General features: G+C 41.0%; 1 protein-coding gene across 3 annotated transcripts; it reads left to right on the top strand.

Annotated features, from left to right (window-relative positions):
* Positions 1 to 855: 855 nt before the first annotated feature.
* LOC121303443 (connector enhancer of kinase suppressor of ras 2-like) lies at positions 856 to 23,116 on the top strand. Of its 3 annotated transcripts, none has more exons than XM_041234153.1 (17): positions 856 to 1,125; positions 3,221 to 3,378; positions 4,029 to 4,231; positions 5,123 to 5,207; positions 11,480 to 11,521; positions 12,420 to 12,539; positions 14,269 to 14,328; positions 15,428 to 15,496; positions 16,134 to 16,268; positions 16,542 to 16,618; positions 17,182 to 17,351; positions 17,673 to 17,851; positions 18,825 to 18,855; positions 19,495 to 19,670; positions 20,573 to 20,646; positions 21,185 to 21,256; positions 22,143 to 23,116. In XM_041234153.1, exons 1-17 carry the CDS (start codon positions 1,074 to 1,076, stop codon positions 22,477 to 22,479), a joined length of 2,040 nt encoding a protein of 679 aa, XP_041090087.1. In that variant the 5' UTR covers positions 856 to 1,073; the 3' UTR covers positions 22,480 to 23,116. The 3 variants fall into 3 exon arrangements, with proteins under 3 accessions (XP_041090087.1, XP_041090088.1, XP_041090085.1); XM_041234154.1 differs by having other exon boundaries at positions 857 to 1,125; positions 16,134 to 16,262; positions 18,822 to 18,855; XM_041234151.1 differs by having other exon boundaries at positions 857 to 1,125; positions 18,822 to 18,855.
* Positions 23,117 to 23,122: the final 6 nt, after the last annotated feature.

Below are 23,122 nucleotides of genomic sequence, written 5' to 3'. Positions count from 1 at the left end.
ATCTTGGATATTGACTGTGTATATACAGTAACATGTTTTTCCTACAGTATAGGAGTGTATATTTTTTGTGCTCTGATTCCTGAGAAATTCCCTCTTCTCGAGAGATAATAAAGTAGTACACAATACACAATAACCCTTTAAAAAAAAAAGGTCCCGTTTTAATTTTGTATTTCTCTAAATGCATATTCTGCCGTAATAATTAAATAATTGTTGATCAATTATAATTCTATTTTTTATATCAAAAAAATGCAAACTAATGAACATCCGGTCAGAATTTTTTTATATAAAAAAAATGCACACTAATGAACACCATTTTTGGTAGTAAAAATGCGTATTATTATGACAAGATCTGTTATTAGCTGTATTTCAGGTTTTTCCCTCCATCGCATTCGTACGAGTCTGCATGACACACGCATCCACAATGTTTAGAATTCACATACTAGCCTGTATTTAATGTATCTGCATTGTTTTTTACTGTGTGTATTTAATGTGCTATGCCCTGCGTTTCACTGTATTTAATGTATTATGCATTGTTCCTCACTATCTTGTAAAACGCTTTGTGATGGTGGTCCACTATAAAAGTCACTATATAAAACAACTACTGATTGACTGATTTATAGATGAATAACTTCTCTTATACTATGTACCACATAAGCCTTTTGCACAATGCCTGACAAGGTGAATACTAATACAACAACTATACCCTTGCAAAACTTAAAACTCCAGAGGCCAAACACTTTCCAAAAGTTTGGAAAAGTGGTAAGGTAACTTTTCTGCGCTGATCTTTACAGAGAGAAGATATAGCGGAAGTCGGCATGCTGTCAATGTCTGACTGAGAGCGAAGTTTTGACCGCCCGAATCGGCGTCATGTGATTGTGCCTCTTGGCAAGCCCGTCTTGGGTGAGGCGATAAGGAATGGAATACTGTACCTGCAAGTGGGCGTGGCTCTTCTTTCTCTAGAACGCTTTTTTTTTTTGATATGCGAATTTGGAGACAATCTAACCTCGCCCAGAATACAGATCGGAATCAAAACCAAATAAATTGACCCCCCTCCCCTACCCCCAACTCCTGAAATGGAACAGATTGCAACCTGGAGTCACGAAAGCGTGATACGTTGGTTAAGAGGTAAGAGAATTAAAAAACAAACAAAACAAAACAAAACAAAAAAAAAGTCCGGGACTGGAACGAGGAAGTAATGCGGTCAACTGTACCACTAATGCAACCCAGTGTCATTACCGCTGGATAAGTAAATGCAGGTGGACATTGTTGTAATCTTGCTAAACTGCGTTTCTGAGTGCTGGGCAAAATGTAGGCGCTGGGTATAGTTTTGTTGCATGTTGATTAATGGCTGTTTTGTTAAAACACGGTGGCAAAAATATTAATAAATACATTATTTTGTATTTGTGATGAGGTGTTATTTTCAGATACAGACTCGAGGATAATTCTAATAACACAGAGCGCGTTCTGTCCTGCTGGATTCATGTCATTTTTTTGGATTTGCGTTAAATGTAACATTACAGAGATGTCATGAGAAAGACAACCTGGTTTTAATCTCAGAGAACAGTCTTTTCAACAGCCTACAGCTATGGCCAAACGTTTGGCATTGCCATACATTATTATTATTATTATTATTATTTATTATTATTATTTATTATTATTATTATTATTATTATTATTTAAACTATATTAACATAATTTAGATATTCTATTTAACATCATGCAATCAAAGAAACTACAAAATAATATCGCAAAAGTCTACCGGAAGCCATAATAGTAGTGCAGTATTTCATGTACAGTTTTGAAATGTCACTTTTTTTTTTCTTCAGTTTTTCGTTAAGCGTATGGAAAACTACAAAGCGGGGTGTACTTCATCATGTTAACGTAACATTATTCATCAGGCATTCTGAGCCGTGGCGGATGTATTAATCTTTATTGAAAATTGAACTCGTGTTGATCTAGTTGCTTGTAGGTACTGTAATAGGTGAAGTACACACATGGACAGTCGGTTCAGTTAAAATAGACCTCTGTTTGAACTCTTATGGAAAATTGCGTGTGGCATACCCCGTGTAAAGGTTTACCACAATAAAAACACAGTAACGTTTATAGTGAAAGCATAGGTAAGCATAGTAAAGAATAGAAAAGTATTGTAAAACATATTAATAATAGCTAACCAGGGTATGCTATGGTCAATACAGAGTATAGCCATGGGGAAAGCATGGGAAAAATGCCAAAATACTGTGGTAAACTGTTATACGGGACTGTATAGTAAAGTCATATTATCGCTCTTAAAGCTGCAGTGTCCCACAACCCTGTGTGATATTACACTACGATTCCAGGGGTAATGCTTACAGTTTTGTTCCATAGCCTTATGTTTACTTTGTTGGCTTACTAGTTTGTTTACATTACCCTAAGTGGGTATGTATGCACTGGTTTAGCCAGGGAGGCAAAACAAAAAAAGTTACATGTTTTTTCAGGTTATTTTCCCTTTTTTATGTTGTTATACAAATATAATTTTTACAACAAACTCATGTGAAAAGTTGCACAATGGTCTTATCCCTGTTTCCAAAACAAGGGAGTCACACCTACCTGCTGTGGAGCAATAGCACCAACGGATCCCCTGGGTTCAATACTGAACCGGCTCTCTGATTGTTATGTGTAAACAAGCCCTTTCCAAAGAGATTCACTGTCCATTGTGATAGGCTGAGCTCTGTCGCAGTCAGTCGTGGTATAGTTGCACATAGCTCTCACATAGCTTACAGAAGTCTTGTGGACCACATCATGCAACCACATTGATTTACATACATCACAGCAATCCGCAATGGTGGCACACTACTGGTAATGTCAAGAGTTAAATTAATACTGGGGCAGTAGTCTAGGAGCGATGAAGGCATTTAAGGAGAAGATCTGGAGGTGAATAGTGTTGGTTGGGAAGTGCTTTTGGATTGTGTGCATGCAGGAAGGGCTTCTTCTTTAATGGTTAACAGCTGCAGTTTAAATGAATATTAATATCTAGTAGTTTTCTGTTATATTGCAAATAGAAACCGCGTTCACACTGTCAGGGTAAAAGTTTATTGCAGTACAGCATGGGAAAGCATATTGAAGAGCACTGCAGGGAGTCTTAACATGGTGCAACACGGGAATGTGTTACCGAAGCACAAGAGTGTCCTGGAAATCAATGGTATTCCAGGCAACCAGTGTCTGTTTCTCTCCCTCCTCTCAGGTCTGGAGCCTGCCCTACAGCAGTATCACTTTGAGGAGTGGCTGCTGACGGGGGAATATTTACTGCGGCTATCTTACCAGGACCTGGAGAGGCTTGGGGTAAAGAAGATTGGCCACCAGGAGCTGATTCTAGAGGCCGTTGAGCTCCTCTGTTCCCTGGTATGGACGTATCTCCTGTCTCTTCTTTATCCATGACATGCATATTTATATATTATGATAAAACTTGCTAAGGAAATCCTTTAGGATAGGATTTTGATGTATATCACACATACATTTTTACCTATATATATAAAAAACCCTTTTTTATTTTATTATTATTATTATTATTATTATTATTATTATTATTATTATTTACCTTATCTAGAGATACGGGTACACTTTGTCAAGTTTGTTGAAACATGCAAAGTGAAATACTACGGGTGTGGCCATAGGGGGCGCCACCAGTCATACAGTATGCTGGGGCATTCCTTCTGTTTCCATGCACTACCAGGGCAACATACTGCACACGAGTCAAGGTTCCAAACTGCTCCCACAGCTGCACTGCAAATACTGTAGAAGGGGTAGCGGCTAGCGGGTTCCATCTTGTTCGGCTGCTTTGCCAACATGTTGTCAAGACTTGCAAACGCCCAGTGGCTTAGCGGGGGAATGTACTCTGTGCAGTAGATCTTTGCTTAGCATTTACTTTATGATCATGAAGAGCTGGCAGATAGGTTTGTTTCGTTTGATTGCCTGTGCGCAGGTCACAGCAGCAGCTTGCACCCTCAGCAGCATCTGTACTGCATGCTTATCTGCATGTGTTTTGACGACAGAATTACGACTTGCGGCGAGAGAACATGCGCTCGGTGACGGAGAAGCTGAGGGGCGTCTCGCACACCCTGCAGGGGGTGGTTCAGAGCCGTTGGAAGGTGAACGCTTACAAAGGCACGAGCGTGAGCAAGCTGGCCCCAGATATCTTGCTGTCCATCATTGACCTGGTCACTGCGGCCAAAGCACTCTTCTCCTGGCTTAACAGGTGGGTACAGCACACAGTCCCGCTGCTGGAGAAAAGGGTATGGATTTCATCATGCAGTCAAGTAGGGTCTGCTGTGGTCCACTTACAAATGTAGGATTGTCATAATATGATTGTGTGTGTAAAGTGATTGGATGCTATACTGGAAACCCTGGCCATCATACTATCATAAGGGTATAGAGCCGCTGTTGGGCTCTTGAAGGCTGCATGAGGTTTTTACTATGAATTATACCAGTGTACATCAGATATTGAGAAATGCATTTGATATTTTCTGTTGTGTAAAATGTCATTATAATGACTGCATGTGGTTACAATCACCTACATTACTAAAGTGATTTGATTGCTTCCTTATTTAAAATGACTGGTTAATTGATACAAGGTTATCCATTTCGCAAATTGTTCTGTTTCTATATACCGCTATTAAGCTTGAAGAATTTTTGAGTGCTTTGATGGTTTCAATGAGAATATTCACTGGCATTATTCACGGGTATTATTCAATATTAGCAATCCTGGAAGCCTGTTGTGGCTGCAGGATTTAACAATGAAAAACCACAGGATGCAGTTTGAGATCTGCAAGATTACTTGGGCTTCGTACAGTGGTATAACTGTGTCATGAGTATTGATGATTTTAATACTCAACCCAGTGTACTACTGTAAAATGTAGAGGACTAACAGAAGACACGATTACTGAAATTCTCTGTGACAACAAGTTGATTGACTGGGAAATTAGTAATATAACATAAATGTGTTAGTCTTGCAAATCTAGAGATTCTTGTGCAGTTAATCCTGAGATTTGTGGATTTAAGATTGGCTGAGGTCCATATCAGGGCTAGAAGGACATTACTACAAGAAACACTAACGCCCCCCCCCCCCCCCCCCCTTTCTCAATGGCAGGTACCTCTACTCACATCTGAATGATTATTCAGCCACTAAAGACATCGTCGCACTCTGTGCCCAGCTAGGCAACACTGTTAAAAAGGTAAGCAGCGACCTCTGATCTTTCAGAGATCCAAGTGCACTGCAACTGAGTGAGCAGCAGGTTGTTCAGGTTGTGAGCTGGAGGACTGAAGCAGCGGTTTAGTAGGATTCGGTTGTATTGAGAAGGGGCCCTGGAGGGAGGGCAGACAGAGGGCGTTTCCAAAAAAAACCCAAATGTATTTTAAGCATGCCTTACTGTGTGGTGTGAACTGCTGAAACATTTCCTGTTTTGTTCTATCTTTTGTAGAAATGCCATTGTTCTTCGTGTAAGTTACTGTTTGATTAACACATTGCGCCTTCTCTGCAGGTGTGCAAACACTGCTGTTTAGCATCAGTGCCACTCGGATGTTTATACAAGAATGCCCAAGGGGAATTCTGTTTGTGTCGTGCGTTTGTCTGTTGCGGGTGTTTGGGAATTTAGTTTAATGAATTGCATGTTTCGGTCACTTCTGTTTTTTTTGTTTTTGTTTTTTTTTACTTAAACTAATCAAACAAGAAAAGTGGTCTTCATTCTCAGACGATGCAGAGATCGGGTGTGGGTGATCCTCAGTTAATTGCTCATTTAGGGAAAGGCTTTGTTTGGACATGAGAGTTAACCCCAGAGGGCTGCAGGCCCCTGGTATGGGAATGCTGCTGGCTGGAGCATCCCATCGTTAAGGGGATGATTTAAGGCGTGGGATCCCTAGCACATTGTGAGTAGTATCATTAGAAGACACAGTGAGCTGCAGGTGTACAGTCTGTGTGATGTATACACCTGTCTCCTTTCAGTACCTGGCCCTGTGTTAAGCTGCAGATGAGTATTAAACAGCAGCTTGAATAAGGTGGAAAGCATTGTGACATGTGATGTCTTTCTGTAAAGGACTGGAATTTACACCGGCAATTGCTTGCTCTGCTCAAGTCAATTAATCCCAAAGGATCCTAGAGAAGATGTCATGGCTTGGTTTGCTTTTATTAACATGTGCTACCTGTTACATTTTCTAATGCTAAATGTGTACAATCTACTTTAATATTGTCTGTGGTAGTTTGCATCAGTTATTTGTCATACTGCAAAGAAAATGAAATAATACTAGATGTTTCTTCATATTGAACAGAACCTTATTCAAGGCAAGCATTTAACAAATAACAAATAAGATCAATACATTCAGCACATTGGGAATATGGGAGGTAATCAATCAAAAGGGAACAGTCCAATAATATGATAGTAGGCAGCTATTTAATCACATCCCTTTTAAAAGTTTCCCGTAGCAAAGGTTAATAAAGCATAGTGAAAGCTTGGTAAAGCCTAGCTAAGCATTGTAATGAATAATGAGGTATATTAATATACATGGCAAACCTGGATAAACCCTGGTAAATGCATAGTATAACCATGGGAAAAGCAAGGTAAAACTGCTAAAAAAAAGTACTGTGAAAAAATATTGTGCTAAATGTTCATAAGGAATGCCTCATTACAATAATGATAATAATAAGAAGATGATAATACAAATGCACAATGTCTGTAGATGGGACTAGTTGTCCTTTGCCCTTTTAAACAGGCCTGTGCTCAAGTACAGATACACACACAGTATAATTCAGAGTGAGTCCGTCTCTGCTAGAGAGAGGCCCAGGACTGAATTCCAGCGAAGGCCCATCCTGCAGCCAGTGAAAGAGCTCCACCCCTTTAATGAACTCTAAGCAGAGCAGCACAAAGTAAACTAATGATACAATGTTGCATGTGTTTCCTGTGAACAGAAACCCCTCCAGCAGTCTCGGATGGAAAGCGTTTGGATGAGTTGATTTTGTGGTTGACCTTCTTCTCAGACCACTGTGATTAACAGTCTGGAACTAAATCAAACAGGTGCTAGACAGTGTGTGACCAAGACCCAGTCAGATCTCTCAGCGCGGTATTATAGTTCTGTTTGTTATGTGTGCGGCTGTGTGTTTGAGAATGAATCCCGGCCCTGTGTGTAGTGGCATATGATTCGTAACGCAATTACTTCCCTGTTGATAGGCTTAGAACAGCCTGATATGTTTTTGTTAGCTCAGTTGGCCATTAACCCTTACATTGTGTTAGTGCTGACATTGGAAATACTGGTCAATGCATGAGGATCTGGTGTAGGTTAAGGTAGTAAGCATTACTGTGAACTAATTGATCCCTAAGACTGGGGAACCTTGCTTTGTCAGTGTCATTTTAGAGAGAATATTTCTGTATGTGTGCAACTCCCCTGAACCCCTGTTGTGGTCCTCCAAGGGTCCCAGGGCCCCAGTTTGGGAATTAACTGTATAAGCGATGTCATCTTGTGCAGGGTTTGGCAATTCAGACTGCCCAAACAAAAATCAATTCAATAAGGAAACCCTACACGACTTATAAAACTAATATTTATTTTCTTACCCGTTTTAATGTCCAACTGTGTGTTCTGTATAGTCCTCTGTATAAGTTGCTGTGTTTAATGACTATTCCAACAAAAAGTTCTGGGTTGTGTGCTGAAGCCTGTGGAATATACTGTGTGTGTGTGTGTGTGTGTGTGTGTGTGTGTGTGTGTGTGTGTGTGTGTGTGTGTGTGTGTGTGTGTGTGTGTGTGTGTGTGTGTGTGTGTGTGTGTGTGTGTGTGTATAAATTTTTTTTTTTAAACAATAATTTGCTGGATTGGTTTTAAGTATGGCAAATAACAATCTACAGTAACCCTTTTGCTGTATTGTGAGAATGTCTGTACTCGAGATAAGATGTATTGGAATTCTGATTAATCCATAACTGATTTATTTTTCATATGTCAGTTATTATTTGTATGATGGATTGCCCTTCTGTAGTTCCACTTTGTTAAATCATTAGAAACGTTTACCACTGTATTTTTGCACCTTCCCCATGGTTATGCTATGCATTTGCCATAGTTTACCGTCTGCCATGTTTTCACTGTGCTTTAACTAACTTTGCTTTGCTTTTACTATGGGACACTTTCATAATGGAAACAACAGAGACATATAGCCCCCTAGTCCTTTGACTAGCCTTAGTAGCAAGGCTTCACTAAGCTTCGCATCTCTGGTGTTTACAGTACACTAATCTACATTGCAGTAAATATGTCAACATACATGGGTTGTGTTGCAACTCTTCATGAATGCCATGTCCTGTGCTACAGGAATAAGAAGAACAAATAGACTTTTATAAACGGTCCCTGATATTTTGATAATGCGTGGTTTAACTGTGCTGTATTACATATTTAAAAAGTACATTTTTCATGATTGTATTTAGTAATAATTAAAGAAACAATGTTTTGGATAAGCAGACCTCTTAACCAGCCGTCTTCATTGGTCTTTAAATTCAGACCGGTGCTATCTTGGTTGTTTTGCTGAAGCCCTAGTGTGGGCTAATTTCATGGATATTTACATGCTGGAATGTGAGTACACATTTTTTCTGGTTTCACAAAGTTAAGGCGGAGTTGGGTGATAAGAAAGGTTTAGGGTTGGTAAGCTGTTCCTTACGAAACATAATTGGTACGGCTTTGAATATGGAAGCACTTAGCAACCAAACTACAGTAAATGTGTTTCCCAGTGAAACTAGCTTGGGAGAGTCACCTCTTATATAGTGTGACTACCAAAGAAAGACTAACGTGTAACTCAGTGTTTTCAAAGGGGTGACGTTTGCAGAACAAATGGCTGAAAGCGTGTGTTACAGATGGCTGCTGTTTTTCATTTTTAGGTCACCTGTCAAATCAACAAAAATGAAGTTGAGTTTTTAAATACCGGCCCCACCTTTCATCACAGATTGAGCAGCAGCAGAGTCAAGCTTTATTTATACTCGATTGAGTCAAAGCCAGTCAGAGCTGGTCTCGTTACAGGACGCTAATTTGGGCACAGGCTGTTCAGCTTGTTTTTCCAGAGAGAAAGCTTCAGCTGCATGGTGAGGTTTGCCAGAGTGCAGGGGAAGACCTTAAAAGCTACGCGGCTAAACAGCATTTCTGCATGGTTCGATTTGATTTTATTAGAAGTTTAACAGAAAGGAGGAAACAGTTGTTTAAAGGATTTCAAGCATCCGAATATCGGACGCTGTCTGGGTTTCACCAGTAGCTGTTGAACTGGTTTAGTTTCTAATATATGCTTCTGCCAGTTTGATCCGCAGTTTAATATTTAATCACCTGAGACTTCAGTGGTGAAAACCCTTTTATGATTTCAGTTCTTTTTTATTGAAGTGGAAGAGGATGTTACACAGAAAAGGGGAAGAAAAAAAAAGGCCTGGTGCACTTCTTTAGTTCTGATCTTTTGAAGGAGCAGCCTTGCTGATGTGCGTGCCTCTGCTAATCTTGGTTCTTTTGGAGTTGAATGGTGTTTTCCCTGTTTTTTTCTGACTCTAAAGGGTCATTTTAATGGCAAGTAAAGGTGAGTCGTAGTCTATTCAAATCTGCTGCTTTTGCTTTTCTTCTAAGGCTGTGTAATATCCTGTACAGTGTGACAGGTGTGTATGTACCTTCTATGCCTGAGTGATGTTATTATTGCAAATTCATTTACTGGCTATAATTTAGCTCAGAACTAATGATATGTAAAATCTAATATTGTTTTATAATAGGATTCTGGCAGTGTCAATTTACTGATTTTCATTTATATTTTTAAATATTTAAAATGCGATTACGGCTTAAGATACAGTCCCTCCTAAAGTCCGTATTTTTAAAACGGTATATTTGTACTCTAAGATATTTGGTCCTTAAATAGCTGACATTAACCTGAAGTTTCACTTTCTAAACTTTAATATCTAACCCCTCTGTGCTGTATTCATGGGACCCAATCAAAGCAAGAACCTACACAACACTAGCAATTCAGAACACTTTTTCTTTGTAACTCCTATACAAGTTTACACAGCACTGTTGTTACGCTTTCTTTTCTAGGGCTTGCTGTGCATTTCCTATAATTTACCATGCTTCACTACACCGTCGTTTTCTGTTCCTTCCCATGCTTTTAAATCAGCCTTTTTTTTATTACACTGTCATCCAGCACCTCCACACAACTCCGCTTCTGTGAGTCATTTCAGTGGGAATGCACTTCACTGCGCAATGCATCTCAAGTCTATTAGGAAGCAGTGTGCACTGAGATGCATCACACTCTTAAATGGCAGAATTGCTGCCTGAGATTGAGGCTGAGGCAGCAGTGTGAAAGCAATTTGGCCGTGACTCATCTTTCAACTAATACACTGTAGCTCAGAAACTGACGTTTAAGGAGCTTAGGCTTTATGCCCTCAATATTTTAGCCAGGCTGTATAGAACAGACAAACCTGCTTGATGTTACTCCTGTTAACGTCTGCCTGTTAGCACAACATTAAAGTCTCCTGGACATAATATCATGGGGGGGGGGGGGGGCTACAGATGACATCATGAACAGTCATGCAACTGATTACCACTCTACTTCTCACAGTATCACCAGAGTAAGGTTTGCATGTAAGCACGTTACAGTATTGAAATGGTCCCAATATGAAGTACGGTAGCATGTGCAGTATACAGATACTCTGCTGTGTGATAGACTGTAAAATGAATAGAAAGGTTATTAATAGACAGTATGGATTGCAGTGCCTAGTACTGTGTTGGAGTTACGCATGTTGTGTCAATACTGTGTTATGCCAGGTTAGTGGTGAACTCCTACTAAAGTCAACTCTGCTTATCAGCAGCCTTTATGCTCAGTCCTCGTTGCTTCATTTTACACCCGGTGTGGACCGCATTAGTCAATGCAGAATTTTCAACAAAATAAGTAACAAGATCTTATTTCGAAGCCATTGTTTTGTTTTGTGTGTCCAACAAACTAATTTGTTGTTTGTGATTACCTCTTTACTGGAGTCTGAAAATTTAGCAAAACCATAAAGCCAAGCATGATACGGACGTGTTAATTAGGACGCGCCCATCCAATTGGAAACAATGTAGTTTTCTTTCAGTCCTGCATGTAGGAGTTCATAATAAAAGACTTTAGCTGAAGTATTTCAAACTTGCCTTGAGTCATGCAGGACCAGATCAATCAGTCACACAACATGCAAGTGAAGGGCTGAGTGACAGAAGTTAATCAATAACTGTATGAACAGGCCCTTGTTGATCATGAATGCCGTAACTGTTGCATAACCATTTTTTAACCTAGTAAGAAAAATCCATCAAGTTGCTGTCCAGATTTTCATAGACATAGACAAAGTCACTTTACATTGACATTTTTTTTAACGTGCATACAGTGCAGAAAGGTCAAGGTGATCTGTTTTCAATTTACCTATAGCTGCCGTTTGCAATTTACAGTTGTAATAAAAATGTGTTTTTTTTTTTTTTTTTTTTTTTCCAGGACAGCACAGCTTATGAAAAAGAAAAAGAAGTCGTGTCCATTGTGAGTATCTTTTGTTTGTTCCTGCTCTCGCTGCTTCTATCTTTATTTCTGTTTGCGTCTCATTCTTTTGTGTACTGGAGGCTGTTTAACGACCGACGCCCACAGGGTTTAAGCCCAGAGCTCAGATGAAACTTTTCTGTTTTGAGAAGTGAAAAAAAAACTGCTGCAGCTGCGGGGCAGTGGCCCTGCCCTGAACACCCCCTGCCTGCCTGCAAGCTCCAGGTTATGTAACTTACCCTGCACTCCAGGGAGCGTGCTATTACCTTTACTGACCCACTGATGACCCTCAGGAGACATTAACAATGATGGCCAGGGGGCGCATCTGGTAAAGGCGCTCCGCGTGGAGTGCAGGAATGCGCCCTACAGCCTGAAGGTCGCCGATTCAGGTCCAGACTATTCCACTGCCGACCGTGGACGGGAGCTCCCAGGGGGCAGTGCACAATTCGCCAAGCGGTGCCTGGGTGGGGAGGGCCTAGGTCGGCCAGGGTGTCCTCGGCTCACAGCGCACCAGCGACCCCTGTAGGCTGGCCGGGCACCCGCGGGCTTGCCTGTAAGCTACCCAGAGCTGGGTGGTCCTCCGACGATGTAGCTCTGAGGTGGCTGAGTGAAAAGGAGCGAACGGCTGACGGCACACATTTCGGAGGACGCGTGTGTCCGTCTTCGTCCCTCCCAGGTCAGTGGCAGCTGAAATAAAAAATGATTGCTGATTCCAAAAAAAAAAAAAAAAAAAAAAAAAAGACCAGGCAAGTCTAGCTGCCATCTCCAGCCTTCAACACTGAATGGGTCAGTACAGGAGTGCATTATTAATGTGTAAAATGATGCTGTCCTAGTAAAACTTCAATAGCATTTGCTTTGGGTGCTGTTTTATAATAATACTGTTCTTGTCTGCTGTGCCCAGTGTAAACAGATGGTTGGCATCTGTGACAGCATCCTGAGGAACAGCTCAGAAAGCCTCTTAAACCACACTGCAAACCTGGAGAGTGTGGAGCTGATCCCTGTTGCCCCAGGAGATAATCTGGTAGGAGCTTAATAATGCATGCGTGTGCAAGTATGTGGAAAACACATTCAAAACCTCATTTCAATCAGAGATCTAGTTTTATTGGTATAGCAAATCTTAGAAATAGGAAATATTTTCATTTATTAATTGTTATTCCTGAAAAGGATGCTTGCCCGTGTTTCAGAAGATATCCTTGAGATTAACACAACGAGGGATGAAGAGTCTGTCAATGACTTAGAACCAAAATCCAGACTCCGATTGAAAAGCAGCTGGATCGCAGATTTCTAAGATCTGGAAACCACTTGGAGTCTGTTAGCTCCAACTAACTTGAGTTTCATAATGTTTGTCAGGGATGTCGTTTCAGCTGCGTATAATGTGGCTATTCCATGGAGACACAAATAGTGTAAAAAAACAAAACCAAAAAAAGAACACTTACACTAAAGTGTGTGCTACATATTGCAGGTGCTTCAGTTTTTTTTCCAGTACATGGCCTGAACACCTCATATATGTATTAAAAATATATATTCTGTCTAATGGAATGGCTCAAACATTATTTTTCAAACAGAATTCCACACAATTATCGTGCGTTTTTTTGTGAAAATTTTAGCTCTGTCACGTTGGGGGAGTTGATAAGGGATTTTTTTTTTTTTTTAAATGTGAGCTGTCTTGAGGAACCAAATTGAAACGAAATGTACTCCTTGACAGTGAGTGTAAATGTGCAGTACAAAACACCTCTTTTTTTTTTTTTAGCTTTGAGATTTGTTCTGGCCCCAGTGGAACACGCAAAGCTGTCAGAGCGACAAAAGCAATCAGAGTAGAGTTGAGTCTTTCATATGGTGGTGTTACAGAGCCAGTCTGAGATCCCGTGCCATTATTACTGTCTGAAAACCAATGACAGCCCATAGGAACCAATGTAACCCCCCCCTGTCATCACAGGACCAATATCACCCAACTGGAGAAGCAATTAAAACAGCAATAGCCAGGAGGCATCACACACCTTTGAGAACCTTCTAATTACAGGGTTTAACCCTATGGATTGATGCTTTTGAACTGCTAACCAGCACCTGCATGTGTTCTTTTAACCTTTGTACGGTATGTTGCAGGAAGCCTTGTGCGGTGTTGAGCCATTGCACTCCCAGAATTAGTTTCCCAGTAATTTAGAACATTAGAACGAGACACCATTTTGTAACCCATAATGACAGTAAAATCTACTACAAGACAAGTCTTCCAGCTTGGCTGATTTCCATACCTTGGAGCCTTCGCTTTGTACAAAGAAACAAAAGCTGGTTTTTATTTCATTAAGTTTGCTATTTGTTTAACCTTTTATGGAATTTATTTGAGAGGTAGGAGTTTTTTTTTTTACAGTAGTGGGAAGCAGGTTTCAATGCAATAGGCGTGGGAGAGTTTATGACTTTCTAGCCAGCTATAAATTGCTTATGAGAAAATGAATGAACACTGCAAGTCTTATCTTCTCATGTGTACAAATGTCATCCTGCACATAAAACACACAAAAAAGAACAGTTTTTTGTGTAATTGGAGTTGTATAATAATTAATAGGTTGTGTCGAGGGTGTCTCGCGTAGTTTAAACAGCCGATATCTCTCGCAGGTCAACAGGACTTGGAACCCAATAAAAGCAGATGGGAGAGAGAATCAACTTGTCATGTGATGACGTAGATTGCAATATCTTGTTTGTGAATGAAGATTCCTTGACGTCATTTAGAATAGCCTTGTATTCGTTTTTTTTTGCAGGGAATTGAGATCACATCAACTGGCTCAAGCCTTCATTTTGTGACGGGAACGGCTGCTGAGGTAGGGGTCTCCATTTATCACTACAGCCAGTGGACTGTGTTCAATGTCTCTGGTCTATTTATCCATGCATGGCTAATATACTTGAATCAAATAATTGAATGAATACGAAAGCTTGCAATTATTTATAATCCAGTAAATTAACCATTCACCAGAGAGGCTAAATATCCCTGGCTGCTTGTTTAGGGTGTCTGTGTCATTTTATTGTATTGAAAACAATGCAGGAGACTGCTTGGCACACATATTAGGAATGTGTGGCGATTACCCCAGGTCTCTTTGGAGTGAAACAGCTCTGTGGATTTTTCTCTTTACATGTGTAAATGAGTACAAGCCTACAGGCACATTCCCTACTGTGGAGTTTAAGATGTTTCTGGAGACGTTTAAGGAAATGTTCCATTAGAATTTCTCAGCAACAAACCAAAAAAAAACTAAACAAAAAAAACAACTGTTTAATACTTTTTAAAAAGTTTAAGCACTGAAACAAAAGTGTTTAACCGAAAATGCCTTGTTTTGCAAGGATCGAAAAAAAATTCAAACAATTCAAAAAGTTGAAATCATTGTTGATGCATTGTAAACCACTGTTACAAATACTGTATACTTAGGTCAAATGTACAAGTGAGTTTTTGCAGAAACGATGAGGGAGAACATCATTCACATTGAAATGATTAACCCTAATGAGAGCGGTTGCCCGATGGTGGCATGTTGGGAACCCCTCATGTGTTTTCCCAGTTCACAGTGAGCTGAGCTTGGTTAGCGCTGATAGGGCTCAGTGCTGTGCATGCTGTCTCTCACAGTGAGCTGAGCTTGATTAGCGCTGATAGGGCTCAGTGCTGTGCATGCTGTTTCTCACAGTGAGCTGAGCTTGATTAGCGCTGATAGGGTTCAGTGCTGTACATGCTGTTTCTCAGTGAGCTGAGCTTGATTAGCGCTGATAGGGTTCAGTGCTGTACATGCTGTTTCTCACAGTGAGCTGAGCTTGATTAGCGCTGATAGGGCTCAGTGCTGTACATGCTGTCTCTCACAGTGAGCTGAGCTTGATTAACGCTGATAGAGCTCAGTGCTGTGCATGGTGTTTCTCACGAGATGTTTCTGTGCTTCACAGTCGCCAGCTGGATTCTGTGAGCAGATCCTGCCAGGGGATGAAGTGATTCAAGTCAATGACCAGGTTGTGGTACGTATTACTTTGAGAGGCACGTTATAATCCATGCACACTTGCCAGGGTAAATATCTGTGTGCATGCAGGGGAAGGATGGAAAAACACAAGACTCCCACTGCATAGCACAGTGGCCCATTCCATGTTTTACACTGAGCTTACCCTTTCAAAACAATAGGACATATGACAACTACAGGTCTGAAGGGGCTGATAAACTATTTTAAACTCTTGTTAGCGTAACAACAAGTCCTATATATATATATATATATATATATATATATATATATATATATAAAGCTAGCACAGAGTCTATGGTTCTGTTTGGGGTGTGTAATTATTGTCAGACAAACCCTATATATCTCAGAAACCATTTGAGATACACAGTTCATATATGCTAGTGTTAGAAATACATTTCCTAACATCCAATCAGGTGTGACTGCCTTTTTGTCATACTAGTTTCTAGACGATAAGACACCAAACAACTTGATATACTGTCTTTTAAAACATACTGCTAAATTATATTTGCCCTCTGTATTTATTTCCTCATGCAGGTACGCTGGGCATTCTGAATTTACATTACGCTGTGCCCCAGTTGAGGCTTGGTTAGATTTTTCTTAATCGAAACACTGATATCTAGTTTTGTGTTGATTCAAAGGTGGGTTGGAGCAGACAAAACCTGATAAAGAAACTCCGGGAAAATTGTGAGGGTGTGACTCTGGTTTTAAAGAAGGTGCCTATCTCCTTACTAAAGCATGAGAAAGCCACAAAGCCTCCAGATTCACAGGTACAGGTAGGCACTGTGCGGCAAGCTTGCCTCTTCTGACAAGTGCGCCAAAGCAGCCCGCTTTATGAACAGTGTTGTCCAAGTTCATTCAAAATAAACAACAATTTAGCAGGAAGCTCAGTTCCTGCTTTTGTGTTGTACTGACTGTACGTCACTTCAGCTGCTGTACAGCGCTGGAGGAAGGATGTCTTTGCATGTTCTTGCCTGCTCTTGCATGCTCCAGCTTGATTTAAAAAGAAAGATATGTGTGATAACAACAGCACTCCTGTTTTTCTGTAGGTCTCTGGAGGTCCCGAGTCTCCCACAGTATTCTACAGGGTTACTGATTCTATAAGGTCTTTTTCTCAGCTTTCCAAGTAAGTCATCCTATTTCTTACGTTTTTGATACGTTAAACTTCAATAAATGCTTTCTGTCTTGAACTTGCATGTGTATTAAATGATTAACATTTAACAGGAAAGCCTTACAGAGCTGATAATGTAGCAATATTCCTGAAGGGTGTAAGTGAAGAATCTTTTATTAACTGGTGATTAGTCTTTGGTATGCTATAGGATAGAAACAACATTTCGTCAGCATGTCCTGTTCCAACAAACACTTTTGCAAAACGAAATGTATTCAAATCTCTGCTTAAAGTTAATAGCGTTTTTTCATTTGGAACCAACCGTATTTTATAGTGAAAATGACAAGTAAACTCTGGGTTATGTAGCAAAAAACAGTTTTATTTTCTTCACCCATATAAAGGATACAACACCACCTGACTCTGTACTTTGTTACTATTTCTATAGATATCATTGGGCACAGGACTGGTTATGGTCGTTTCATTTGATTTCATTTTTTTTTTCTGAAAGCAATTGAACAGTTCATTCACTTATTTAATTTCAGGGGAAAAAAAAAAATACTGAACACTTTTTTTCTTCCAAGGAATAAAGGCGAGAATTCAGAAGAGAAAAGTCTGGGAGGGGGTTTGGAGGCGTCTGAGGCTGGGGGAGCTAGCGGGTACTCCCAGAGCCAGTCCACCTGGTATGATTTCGACCAGGAGGGGGAGCTACTGAGCAAGGGGGAGCAGACCCCTCCACCCCTGACCACACCTGGTAAGAGACACTCCTGGCACAGTGTAGTAAATTGACTCAAAGTAATGACTAGATTCTTTAAGCAAAAGCTGTATTTAAACTAGAAGACAGACAGGCAATGTAATGGTTGAATCCAAGTGGTTGATTTGATCCGCCTATACCCAGATCAACCCACTATCTTGGTTATCCCAGGATTATCCCTAAAAACAAGTGCTTAATGCACATGGATTCCCTGGTTCTGTAAAAGAAATCCAGCTGCCCTTTATCCTGGTGGGGTATATGTTGATCAGTTCGACTCCTTGGTAAATGTTAATGAGTTGCGTTGTGCTTTGTCAACACCAGAAAGCCCTGTGCATGAAGGCATTGTCCACAGTCCTGGGATCAGTACAGAGAGTACCGGAGCTCCCAGTGACCCCTCAGTCCTTCCCGGGACCCTCGAACTGAAACGCTACTCCTGGCAGCGCAGACACAGCTTTGAGCAGCAGGGCAGCGATTCCGAGATGGCAGCACAAAGACAGGAGGTAAGCGAGAGGGCTTCTTCAGGGTTTGAAAATGACACTAGCTCTACATCCAGACTGGGGTTTGAAGACTCAAAGCCCTGGTAAATCTGCTCTGTTTGTACAGTTTGAGTAAGTCATCTGAGTCAGTAGTTTTACTAAAATGAGTTGTTCATGCAGCTCTAAGGGAGGAACACTTTCATTAACATGAAACCCAGGACTGGGTGCCGGGCTAGTGCAAGTTTCAAGCCCTGCTGCTCCATCCTCAGTAGCTGCATGGAGTTTCTTCTGCTTGTTCTTTAATATTACAGGTTCCAACGACTGTGGGTTTGCAGTTCTAATTCAGAATCCATTCTATGTGCAAAATATTTATTTGAATTTTTGGAATGGGAAATATTCATACCAGTATTTCTTACTGTCACATAAGAGTAAAACCTTAAGACATAGAGGTGACTATATTCAGCTGTTTATGGAACTATCCTTTCTGTGAATTTGAAATATGAATATTGTCCTTCCAAATTATGTAGGTGTTTGAATAATACCTTTGGCAGAATGAGTCACAGATTCACAGCATTGCAACAAGCTATTGCAACAGAGTAGGTTTGAAACATTGCGCATACAGCAATGGCAGAATGTTTCGCATCACCCTATAGAATTAACTAAAGTTGAGTGAAACCTGACAAACTGAAGAATTGTACATTTTGAAATCTCACATGAAATACTGCACTGCTATTATGGCTTCCGGCAGACTTTTGCGAGATCATTTTGTAGTGTCTTTGATTGCATGATGTTAAGTAAAATATCTCAGTTTTGTTCCTCTAGGTTTTTTTTTATTATTTATTATTATTATGTCTCAACCTTAAAATTCTAAGTGATGCTAAGCCTGTGGTCATAGCTGAAGGCAGTCAATGCAGTGATCCTGTACGATATGTTGTGCTGGATTGTACATCACACTTAATATGCAAAACTAATTAAAAACCACCTCCTCTTTTAGCAGGAGAGAGCATCCAGAAAGTCAAATACAAAAGGTGAGGAACCCAACCCATATCTCCACTTTACCCTGCCATGTTTGCGCACAGCATGCATGCATCCAATAGTGGTTATAAATATTGCATGTTTGCATCATCACCACATGCCTTATTCTATGATGACTGCAGATTCGTTTTGATATGTTGTTCTCCAATGAATATGAAACTTTTAGACACATAAAGAGAATCAACATTTACCGTATAATATGATGCAAATGTGTAGGTGTTGATTTCTTAGATTAGTGCAATATTATATGACCAGTGCAATCTCTCTGACATCAAGATTGAAAATCCTGTGATAAAACCACATGCAACAGTCTGCATAAACAAGCGTCACAAACAGCCCATTGACAACAAAGCAAGAGCAGCCTGTCGCTGAATAACTGATTTGCTTAACGTCAAATGCTTAACTGACTTGGTTAAAAACCATGACCCTAAAACAAGACCAAAGCACTTGTCATATAATAGCTGTAGCTGTCTTCCTTGGCCACCTCCTCGTACACACACTGTGCCCTCCAATTAGTGCTTCATTCACACCCTTCTCTGGGTGGGTCTCACTGTGGTGTTGTCAGTGTTTCCAGGGGTCTGTGTTCTCTGTGCACTTGGTAAGTCTCACTGTGGTGCTGTCAATGTTTCCAGGGGTCCGCGGTACTGCCAGTCGCAGGCGTATCTCATGCCGGGAGCTGGGCAAGGCTGACTGCGAGGGCTGGCTCTGGAACAAGAAGAAAGAGAGCAGCGTTTTCGTCACGCAGAAGTGGCAGCGCTTCTGGTTTGTGCTGAAGGGATCCTCGCTGTACTGGTACAACAGCCAGCATGTGAGTGTGACCTTTAAAGAACGTTCAGCGTGGGCCTTCACCAACTCCCTTTACATAACAACCACTGACAGCTTCCACTTCCCTTTGGAATGTTCACTGTGTCACCTTGCAGCTTGGTGCTCTGTTCCTGTTGCTTCACTGTGTAGTTCAGTCGCTTCGTTCGAGCGCATTGAGACTGCGCTGATTGTGTCCATCTATCCGAAACACAATCACTGGTTTTGCACCAGCCTCCACCAAGCCTTCATCGACCTCTCCCAGCCTCTTCTAGAAGTTTCGGATTGCAGCTGGCTGTACTGTAACCTGATAAACTGTCACTGGATCGCCTCAACCCTTTCATGTTCTTCCCTTTGCGCTTGTGCCCAAACTGCCTCACAGTTATGAGGAGCCCCTGAGTGGGTCTGCACCGGGTTTGAATAGAACAGCCGCACTGGAAACTGAGAATAACCCTCTTAATGTATCTGCAGAGCAGGGACAAGCTGCGGTCATATGTCCTTCCCCACGTTGGCTGTGGGAGGAGGACCACCCTTTCGGGGTTGAGGTAGCAGTTCACTCCATGCTGATTCAGTCCTGGCCTCTTATTTTGTTTTATTTGGACTACTGTCTTATGAAGGCAGTGGTCAGGTTGAACTTACAGTACTGCGTGTGATAACTGTGGGGTTACCTAAAGATACAAAAGCAGCTCTCTCCTCCACGTTGGTCTGTCCCGCGAGCTTTGCTGAATAGTTGACAGCTACTTTTCTGTTTTACGGAGAGTGGTACTGGTTGACTGAGTTTATTTCTTCTGAAATGGAGTGCCTGTGTAGATATAATCTATTCAAAACCTGACATTTTTCAGAAAGGTTAGAGCATCTGAAAGCCAGTTGCCACTAGACTCACTTCTTTCCTTTTTTTTCTCTTTACAGGATGAGAAGGCGGAGGGTTTCATTAATGTATCTTCATACAATATTGAAAGTGCTGGCGATCACAAGCGGAAATAGTAAGTCTTTAGCAGGAGTGCTGGTCGATAATCACGCCTTTACAACAGCAGACTATATTTGATCAGTGGGGCCCTATTCATAAAACTAAGGATTTTTTTAAGGAATGCTTTTGTTAAAGATGGTTTTGCTAAGGACTGTTTTATGTAAAAACCCTATAGTGAAAATACTCTTCTTGGGTTGCTGGTTACTAAATTATTCCATGCTTTACACTTACTTAATCAGCTAGTTGGCTGTCCAGAGTTCTAAAGGTAGTTGGCAATGTGAATAGAAAGATGCTTTATCCACATGTTTTATATTTAATCTTCAGCTAGTTTCCAGAAATAAAAGTTGCCTGTCATTTGTTGTTATTGATCGAGAATGTCCACTGAACTGATATGAATTTACTGGGGAGACCTATGCATGATATTTTCAACAGGGGATTCAATACGTCAGAACTGTTTTAGAGTCAAACTCCTTACAGCTGAGAATGAGTATAAAGGCAGAGGATTGCATGCACTGTATTTTAGTGGTGTACCTTTCTGTGATTCTGTTTTTCAGTGTCTTTAAAGTCTGCCACGAGAGGTTTCGGACATTTTTCTTTGCTGCGGACAATGTTACTGACATGAGCAAGTGAGTGTGGGGACCTGCTGTACTGTAAAAGCAGCCTCATTCAACCTTTTGACACACTTACCACCCAACACCTACATTCGACTGAACACTGGAAAACTCAGTTTTCTAGACAGCATTTCAAATAGGTTTTGTTCAGGGTGACAGAGAGGGCTGACCAGGGGAGTGTTTCAAATGGGTTTTGTTCAGGGTGACAGAGAGGGCTGACCGGGTTCAGGACTGAGGTGCACTCCTACAAGTTCATCACAAATAGAAACAGATGAGCTGCACGTAGCTGTGCAGTCTCTAATCTCCGTCCATGTATAGTAAGAAGAGTTGACGGTGTGGTTTCAACATTTCAGTGTTCGTCATTGAGAGGACTAGGCACTTATTTTGCTCATCCGACACCAGGAAGGATATGTGCTGAGTCTACCGGGGCTGTGTTTTATCAGGACGAGGATACAGTTACAGAGAGGGTAAAGGTGACGTGTGCTGTCTATACTGGTTTACATGGTTCCTCGGAGTCATGCAATTTAACCTCAGGTTTGGAATCAGACTACAGAGCCTAGAATAACATTAAAAAAATATAAATATGTTTTCTGAGGGTATATTGCCAGGGGTAACACACCACTCTTGCAAGAAGGAGCTGCAGGGTATCGAATGTAGGTGTTGTTTTGCTGGAGAGGCCACAGGTGTCATTACTGGGAGTTATGAATGAAAGCTGACCGCAAGACCAGCTTCATTTTTAGGGAATGCTGAATTTCTTTGTTTTGAGATCCTATGTTGTCTGTTGCTGTTTTATACAGTGCTTCGAATGTGTTTTACATCCTCTTCTGCACTGAAAAGCTGCATTTCTGAAGTGCGTTTTATGTAACTGCGCTGTCCTTTTTCTTTCTTTGCCCCCCCCCAGGTGGATCAATTGCTTGATAACCGGTATACTAAAACACAAGCAGAACAGCAAGAATCTCCCAAAGAAAGAGGAAGGTAGAGCATCTCCCCATTCATCTCAATACCCCCCCAGCAGTGGCAGCATTATGTCCCCCCCAGGCTGTCATTTATTATTATTATTTGATTTCTTGTCCACTGTTATCAGCAGAATATGTATATACTATACAGTAGCTTTAGAGACGACAGCGGCCTCTTCTTCAGGTGCGTGGAAGCTAATGCAGTGGATAATCCTAGTGCATAGGTGGATAGGTGTCTGTGTTCTGGTTATTAATAGGGGTGACACCCAGGCTCAGTTATAGATGGTACTGTTATGAAATACAAAGTCATTTCCTTAAATAATCGTGTTCTGTGCGTTATTGAGTAGAAGAGAGTAGTATTTAAAACGCACTGAAATCAGGGCACTTTATGTCTGTGCTTTCATTAGTCTTGTGTCTTCTCCTCAGTGCGTTGGTCGGTTCAAGCCTACACAGTCCACACACTCTCTGCCAGGGTCGCTATTGATTTTTAATGCAGTGCCCGCTAAGCTGAAATGCTTCGGTGCGGAGTTGTCATGGCAACCTGGTGTACTCACTTGAGCTTTCAATTGCTGGTGGCAGCCCTTTGTGTCTGGTTCTATTAAATAAATACCCTTCCCCTCCCCAACCCACACTTTGCATGCCTGTGGCCTTTTATACCTCTCTCCCCATAAAATTATATTATTGGCTAATCAATCACACTGCCATTAAAGACTCATTAAAGAGGAAGTCTTTTTTAATCATACTTACCTTGCCTGAATTATTGTTCCCTGGTTAATTATACTCTTTCTTCTCTCCTGGCACGCAGCTTCGCTCTTTCAGTTTGTGTAAACGCATGCACAGCCTCTACTGAGTCCCTGCTCGCTGGCATCAGTAAGGGCCCTTGCTTCTGCTTCCCAGAATCCTACTGGAGAGTGACATTGTAGTG

This window comes from Polyodon spathula, chromosome 32 (genome assembly GCF_017654505.1).
Source record: "Polyodon spathula isolate WHYD16114869_AA chromosome 32, ASM1765450v1, whole genome shotgun sequence".
Classification (NCBI taxonomy): domain Eukaryota; kingdom Metazoa; phylum Chordata; class Actinopteri; order Acipenseriformes; family Polyodontidae; genus Polyodon; species Polyodon spathula.
Note: the sequence above shows the minus strand (reverse complement) of the source record. Positions and strands in the feature narration are given on the sequence as shown.